We start from the raw sequence: 8,744 nt of genomic DNA, 5'->3' as shown, positions 1-8,744 counted from the left end.
CGTCTTTGCTTTGGATTAAGTTGTTAATCCTTCGTATAATGGCTTCAGTTTCATTTTGCCGGTTTTGGATTACAAAGTATTATTTATTATTAAAATCTGTATACCTACCACAAGGGAGAGAAAGATACCCACATCTTTCTCGGCTAGTCGCAGGTAACGAACACCGTTGGTACTTTATATTTGTGCGTCTTTATGTCTATTTAAACAGTTTGTAGAGTGTGTCTCTCTTTTATTACCTGTCAGCGCCACTGTAATTTATTTAAGATTCATGAAGCAATCGGCACTACAGTAATAAAAGAAAAGCAAACTCTACAAGCTGTGTATAGTACGATCATCAAATAACAGGCGGTAATAAATTAAATCGTACCAGAGCGTTGGGGAGAGCGCAAGGTGAAGGGGTGTAAATATCAGTAGCGGTTCGTTACGCGGAGCATACAACAGACAAGTACAGTGGAATTCGTTTATTATGACTCCGCCTATATTAACCAACCGCTTAATATGAAGTAATTGCAGTGTTAAGTTTAGTTTTCATATTAAATTCTCTATGGGAAAGTTGGGATACAATGACTTCATTTAAAATGACATATCGTTTATTATGACTGATTCTCAAGAAATTATATCCGGCTATAGTGACCCAAATGATTAATAATAACATTTTCGCTCATTTTTCTGACACTTCTTATGTATATTGATATTACAATTCATCGTTCTTAATATTTATTAAGTGATGGTAAACAGTGTAGTGTTGTAATACTATATGCTATCTATTTTTAGAGAAACGAAAAAATAGAAAACTTTAAAAATATTTTGTATAAGTAGTAGTAATTACGTACACTGTTTAAGGTTACGTAGGCATAACTAATTGTGTCATACTTGTTACAGGTTCTACTGGGATTTGTGCATGTTACTCCTTTTGGTAGCCAATCTTATAATCCTCCCCGTTGCTATCAGTTTTTTTAACGATGACTTGAGCACGCGGTGGATTGCCTTCAATTGTCTATCAGACACCATATTTTTAATCGATATCGTGGTCAATTTTAGAACAGGTAAGTTATTTTTGATTATGTTGAAGGGTACAAAAACCATTTACTATGTTCATGAATAAAACCCTTGTATTGATAAACCATTACCTAAACGATCGATACATTCATCAACTGCTATATATTGTGTGTATTGGAACGTTTAAAAGTAGCACTTTTCCTTTCAAATGAATTAACCTAAATTTTATATAACGGACGGCCTGAATGAACCCTTAGAAAGTAAAATAGTGATGAGCAAAAACACTCATGGGTCTTGCAATTTGGTCTTGACTACTCTTTTCTTGATCTTTGAACATTTAGTTTGAAGATTGTTACGTATCTTTATAAACTTTAAACATGAATAAGTATTGTATTGAAATTTTCTTATAAACAATAATAATAATAATATCAATTATTTCTGTACATAAACGAAACACACAAAAACATAACTCATAACATAAATCTAAAAATTTGGCCCCTCTATTACACAATATACTTTTTGAGTATATGGTTGTACAAATAATGTAATTTTTTAATTCATTGATTTTTACTACTTTGACCATTATAATCATCATCATCTTCATAGGGTCGTTAGTGTTAAGACTGATTCCGCTCTTTCCTATTCTGAGCTAATCTTCGCATTTCCCTAAAACTGAAACATCCCACATCCTTAAGTATTTGTGAACAGCGTTCTAATCTAGGTCTAGTTCTTCTCCTCTTAACTGCTATTTTTGCTTATACTCTGACTCTTACTGACCCTTCATACCTTAGAACATGTCCTACCAACCTATCTCGCCTATTTCTCACTGACTTCTAAAGAACCCTTTGTTCTCGTGATCATTCTAATATCTCCTCATTTCTAACTTTCTTTATCCATGGTAATGCGAGATAAAAATGTTCAGTCTCTCAGAGTCTCTGAAAGCGAGACTCGAGTTTCCGTCTCTCATCGAGTCTCTCTGGTTTCGCTTGGATAGACTGTCGAGAGACTGTCAAAAAATTGTTTAGCGTCTCTGAATGAGAGACTCGAGTTGCTCATAGAGAGATCCTCATTTCGTATCCAGTCTCTGAACGAGAGACTCGAGTTGCTCATAGAGAGATCCTCATTTCGTATCCAGTCTCTGAACGAGAGACTCGAATCTCTCAATAAGTGGTGTCTAGATAGACATGGTTAAAATTTTCTAAGTTCAACATATTTCAGAGATCCCAGTCTTTCTACGAGAGACTTTAGAGTCTCTCAATTTTTCGGTTTTATTCATTCAGTCTCTCTGTGAGAGACTCGAATCTCTGATTTAACAATTTTATCGTTCGAGTCTCTCAGTTCGAGAGATCCATAAAAACACCTAGGCAATAACTGAGAGACTGTGAAAGACTGTGAGAGACGCTGAAAGACTCTGAGAGGCTGGAGAGAGACTGAAAATTTATCTCTAGGGAACCTGTAACACCATATTCCGAATGCTTCCACCCTTTTCTTTTCCTTGATGACAACCGTCCCGTTTTGCACCNTAGGGGCACTTTTTAGAATTACGCAAATGTAACCGTTGATATAAAAAATTTAATTAACGGTTAACAAACACTTTAACAAAACAGATTGACAACAAAAAACTAAACTTTTGTAGAGTGGACTGTATAAAATTGAAAGTGAATGAAAATAGAACACGAACCGAAAGAGCGAAAGATTGGTTACACTAAAGACCAAATTGCAACTGTGTGAAAATGACTAAATTTTTGAAAATTAGAAAAATAGAAAAGTGAGAAAATAATGTGGGGGTTGAATGAAAGTCAAATTTGAAAAGGTTGATTGGTTGAAAAAAAAGTAGAAGATCGTTGGTTAATTATGAAAGCGAGACAGAGATACAGAAGGGTAGAAAGATAGTGGGAGTATCAGAGGGGCATTAACAGGTACTTATGGTACCAACACGCGTGCAACGCGTTTTCGGAAATTTACGTTTGCCTCGACTTCTGAGAAACATAACCCAAGGGAAAAACCAATTGAACCTTATTGGGGTAAATACGTGTTGGAATAGAAGAAACTGAATATTATAATATAACTCGACACAATGGTCAATAAAATCTTTTGAACTTCGATGGTCGGCAAACAACAAATTCCCAAATTTACCGTTGTAAAATGTATACATTTGAAAATACTATAATAATAATAGAATAACTATTCCACTAGAAATACAAAGCTAAATGGCGAAAATATACACATAATAAAATGAATATTGAGACTCAACACAAGTGTTGTTTCATAAAAAGGGGCAGGTGGTATGGTGTAATGTACAAGTCATCATCATAAGGTCGTCAGTCCTAAGACTGGTTGGACACGTACCTCTACTCTTTCCTATCCTGAGCTAATCTTTGCATTTCCCTAAAACTAGAACAACCCAACAGTCATCTAACCTAGGTCTACCTCAATCCCTCCTAACTCCTGTTTCTGCCTCTAATATGTCTGTGACTAGACCTTCATGCCTGAGAAGGTGCCCTACCAACCTATCACGTCTATTTTTAATTGACTTCGATAGACTCCTTCGTACAAAGAATATTTTTTAATAGATTTATAATTAAATTTTTGAAAACGTAATTCAATAACTGAACAGGAATAACGTGTAATTCTATTACTCTAATGTAACCACACTGCCATTGTTCGTTGTTTGTCTTATTAATACACTGTTGGCTTCTATTGGTTTTCGTTATTGTCTCCAGTGCTTGGAATTGAAGCGTAACAATGAGAAATGAAATTAAACTTTTATTATCTCCAATGTTTAGAATTGAAGCGGAACAATCAGAAATGGAATGAAGCGTATTGAATATATGAAATTAAATTTTTGTAAAAATAAGAGCAGTTAGGTACTATTGTTTGCTGGATTCATAAAACAAAATTTTCTCACAAATTCCTACAATAGAATCAACGATTAGATTGTATTAATTAAACCATAAACGCCTCATAAAAACACGAAAAGTTGCAAAAAAGTGCTAATTAGAAACTTGTTCTACGCCTAATTTTAACAATCGTAAAATATATAACATTTAAATATAGATTTAGGCGATTGTTTTAAAAAACGATATCTTATCATAAATTACAATTTCATGTAGCTTTGTATTAACTTTGTTACTTTTCTCTCTTGTATTATATGAACTTTTATTATTCTATTTGATCCCTGCATTTTCTGATAACATTCGATTTACACCAATCGTATGACCTTAGCAAGGATGTAAAAAGTAACAAAAAATTAGATTCTAGATTGAAGGACTGGATTCTGTAAAATTGATTGAACTTTATTCAGTGAGTTTAAAAGATATTACCAAATGAAAACAGTAAAAAAGTGTCTTTACCTTGTACACACACTCAATCGGCATAACTGGGTTACCTAATGGTACAGTACTAATTGAAAACTAAAACTGTTGGTGTAAAAACAAGGTCAACTAGGGGTTTTTTATTATTTAAAAACAACAGTTTTTATAATTATAGAAGAAATATAGCTGATGGATTCGCTAAATTGTAACAGTATATGCTCATCTTATTATTGATAATTGAAAATATGGAAATCGAGATTGATAGATGTTCGACAGAAAAAGATAATTCAAAGATGGTTTGAACGATATTGATGCTGATTCGATACTGATTATAATTTCTTATCCTAGTTAAAATTCAGAAAGTATTTCGGTCGGTTTCAAAGAAAAAGGAAGTGGAGGATGTGAGCTACTAATAATACAGAAAGTGACATAGTCTAGACGTCTAGAGGGATCGACGTTCAGTTAACAGAAACTGTAGGGGTTCCACTATTACTACCTAGATATTATAACGTGTTTAGAAATACATTAAAAAAGGCAATTAAGTAATAAACCTAAGCTCTTCGAAAATTCAACAAAGGAAGGTGCACAACAATAGATTTTATGATGAACTACAACGACAAAGAAATTGTAAAATTAAACACAAAAGAAATCTTGAAATATATCAGAATGTATACACTGAAATTTCGAAGTAAGCATTGAATTCAATCTAAAGATGAAAAAGCACATTAATTAATTCGTTGTATAAATGGTACCGGAAATGTACGATATCAGCCTGTCGTTTTGTTGCCTATTTAATATTACCTGTAATACACTTCCGATTGCTATTTAGAAAATGTATAGATTTCCTAGGAAATGTCTTTAATATAATTTATTTCACCCATTTCCGGGCGACTTTAGGAATAACATACATTTCCTAGGAATTGTAGAAAGTGTTACTGAGCCGTACTTTCGACATCCAGGATATTTTCTTTTTATAAGAATCTTGGATTAAAAATCTATTTCGACTGAATAATCAGAACAATTGCAATGAAATGGGTGGATTTAAAATGTCCATATTTGGGTGTATAATTGTTGAGTGTACATACGTACATTCTAATGACATGTAATAAAACCCTTACATTTTTTATTTATTGTAAACAAACCGGATTAACTTGCTTCGCTCAAGAAAAATTAGTTATTCGGGAATGTTCTCGAACCTGCTAAAAGGGCATTCAAGACAAATCTATGGCATTCTGTAACGTTCTGACAAGACGTCGAAACTCAATTGACACCTTTCAACTTTAGGGTGTTTAATTCCCATCAGCCACTAATGCTGGTGGGCAGGCAGTCCCTTCAGACTACGCCGGAAGATAGGGCGGAAGACCCTCTTCAACCTCCTTTCAGGAATCGTGGGAATGGGTGGGTGGCGGTTCGGGTGAGAAAGATGAGACGGACGAAATGAAGACAGAAGAGAATGAAAGATTATCTGTGAAATATTACTGCCCCAGTATTTGCCTATTTAAGTGATCCAAGGAAACCATATAAAAATTTGGACCAAAGCTGACGAACCGGGAATCGAACCGGCGTCCTCCCGAATGCAAACTAATGGGTAAACCTGAAGGCCATGCCGCTCGGTTATCACTTTTACTGATGAATTTTTTTATATATGGAGCCTTTTGGGACGATAGTCTTTTAACCCCCATATGTTTGGAACCAACCCCTGCAGTTAAAAATCAATATTTTCGTGGACAGGGTCTGGAAGACTGTCATGCAGTAAAAACCCTCATGAGGCTGCGGAATTCTATTGCAGCTTTAATGGCATGTAGTTACGGACAAACTGCACTCTTCCCTTCATTATACATACATGTTGATACATTGATTACATATACACTTATTAGTTATGTATCTTTCATATCATTGAGTATGTTACGGAATGTTAGTTTCAATAATGTCTCGTACTTTGACAAGAGACCGTTCTTAGCATTTCTTGTCGTAAATCGTGAGCAACTCGAGCGAGCTAAAATCAATATATCTTCATTGCTATGGAACGTGAACAATAGGAATTCCGGGAATTTCCTATTTCTTGTACGAAACGGTTTTCTGAACTATTAATCACTTGGATTGTAAAAAGGGTGGTGTGTTTATCTTTCTGTGCAATACTGAACTGCACGTATCCATTCGAAAACACAACTGTCATACGCTAGCCAAAGCAATGACAAAAACAATTCAGTATTTGTACTAATAATGCTTTTATTTGATCGATAATCGGCTTAGATCTGGACCGCGGTCAGCTCATTGCTATTGCTAACCGTTGAACTAAGCATTTGGAATTTAGATACATAAATGTCTATGCAGAATGTAGTGGTTGTGTTGGATACACAAATTAATATTTATAAAGTATTGTGAGATTGATTATTGTAGTAATGCTTAAAACAATAGAACATTTTGATATAAATTGAAAATTTTGAGGTCATGCGTGCCAAATTTTTTATACGCCGCTAAACACAGATGCTACTGTAAAATTGGCAACTACAGGAAACAGAAGCAGTGAAAGAAAATTCAAATTTATTGCGAATCAATTAAACGAAATTTGTTTAGAACGACGGCGTCGACTGTAATAATTCTCCTGAATTTTAAAAGAATTCTAGACATTTTTCAACAAAAGTCAAGGTTGGTGTCAGGATTTTAGAGCGTTGTTAGGGCGTTGCTTCTTATACTAAAATTATTGAGAAATAACTCAAATGAAAAAAACTTCTATTATCATCAGTCAGTCCTAAGACTGGTTGGACACGTACCTCCACTCTTTCCTATCCTGAGCTAAACTTCGCATTTCCCTAAAACTAGAACAACCTACATCCTTAACTATATGCGAACAGTAATCTAATCTAGGTCTACCTCTACCTCTCCTAACTCCTGTTTCTACCTCTAATATGTCTCTGACTAGACCTTAATGCCTGAGAAGGTATCCTACCAATCTATCTCTCCTATTTTTTATTGACTTCCACAGAGTCCTCTGTTCTCCTATTCTTTTTAGTACCTCGTCATTTCTAACTTTTTCTACCCACGTTATCCTTATCATTCGCCTTTAACACCACCTTTCGAACGCTTATAACCTTTTCTTTTCCGCCGCGCCCACTGTCCATGTTTCGCACCCGTACAACGCCGGGATCCAAACATACACCTTTAATTAAAACTTTACAAAGTGTATTTATTTTATTTGTAATTCATACCATTTTACATCCCTTCCAGGCCACTGACTGACGACGATCTTCGCCTCTAGTGCTTCGACTCCCTTTTTAAAACGTAGGTCTGCTGATACCCTCATCAGTTCCTCCTGTTATTAAATTTTCTCATTTCTAGCAATAGTCTGCCCTATACCTCATACAGATTTAACAATATTTTAAATATTTTTAACCGAGAAGGGTCAAAATTCGACCATAAAGACTAATTTTTCAAAACATGCCGCCTACATTCGACAATGTAATAGGAATAAGTTTGACTATATAGATGTACAAAAAACTATAAAGCTTTTATCATTCCTAATTCCTANTAAGATGTATACCCAAGCAATATTCTATTATCATCATAAGGTCAGTCCTAACACTGCTTAAACACGCACTTCCACTCTTTCGTATCCTGAGCTAATCTTCGCATTTCTAAAATTAGAACATCCCACATTCTTAACTATTTGTGAACAGTAATTTAATTTAGGTTTACCTCTACTCTTAACTCCTGCTTCTGCCTCTAATATGTTTGACTAGACCTTCATGCCTGAGAAGGTGTCCTACCAACCTATCTTCTTGACTTCCATAGAGTCCTCTGTTCTCCTATTTTTTCTAATATTTCTTCATTTCTAACCTTCTCTCTCCACGATATCCTTATCATCATTCGCCTGTAACACTATATTTCGAATGCTTCTAACCTTTTCTTTTCCGCTGTGATATCTCTAATATCTTCTCCTTGCTAGATGCTAATACTCCTATGTAATATTGTAGTAGTGGAACAAGTAAATTTTTCTTGTAATTTCCACTATTTCCGATGTCTAAACGGTCATCGCCCCCTACAGGAAAAGTTTCAGTATTATTATTATTATCTCTTGTATTTAGCTGAATATGATGTCCGGCACCTCCACCATAGTTTGTTTATTTGTATTTGTCCGTTATTTTAGCTGTTCATTAACAATTTATATTAACGAAAGATTGAAAAACCAATAAACTACATAGACTGCTTTATTAAAAACATTATGTTATATACGAGGGTGGATTGATAAGTTTCCGGCCTAACCAAGAGATGACGCCACTAGGCCTACCTTGAGGTGACATTCTATAGTACCATCCTTGGATAGCTTGTAGCTATAGTTTCAGCCCGATCTCCTTGCTAGTGTAGGTTTGACAGCACGCTGAACAAGACGCCTCTGTGGTTTTCGTAAAAATGGAAAAGCAGGAAAATCGT

At 34.8% G+C, this 8,744-nt stretch overlaps 1 protein-coding gene across 3 annotated transcripts in view; it reads left to right on the top strand.

Moving 5' to 3' along the window:
• Positions 1-883: 883 nt before the first annotated feature.
• Positions 884-8,744, top strand: part of LOC108742833 (potassium/sodium hyperpolarization-activated cyclic nucleotide-gated channel 2-like) — a 74,799-nt gene continuing 66,938 nt past the window's right edge. For 2 of the 3 annotated variants that reach the window (XM_025977314.1, XM_025977313.1), the window contains exon 1: positions 884-1,046. In XM_025977314.1, the coding sequence (XP_025833099.1) occupies positions 902-1,046 (145 nt within the window). In that variant the 5' untranslated portion in view covers positions 884-901. The remainder of the gene's footprint in view (positions 1,047-8,744) is intronic. The other variant, XM_025977311.1, reaches the window with a different exon arrangement.

This window comes from Agrilus planipennis, unplaced genomic scaffold (genome assembly GCF_000699045.2).
Source record: "Agrilus planipennis isolate EAB-ADULT unplaced genomic scaffold, Apla_2.0 scaffold376, whole genome shotgun sequence".
Classification (NCBI taxonomy): domain Eukaryota; kingdom Metazoa; phylum Arthropoda; class Insecta; order Coleoptera; family Buprestidae; genus Agrilus; species Agrilus planipennis.
The sequence above is the reverse complement of the archived record's forward strand: the minus strand, read 5'-3'. Positions and strand labels throughout refer to the sequence as shown.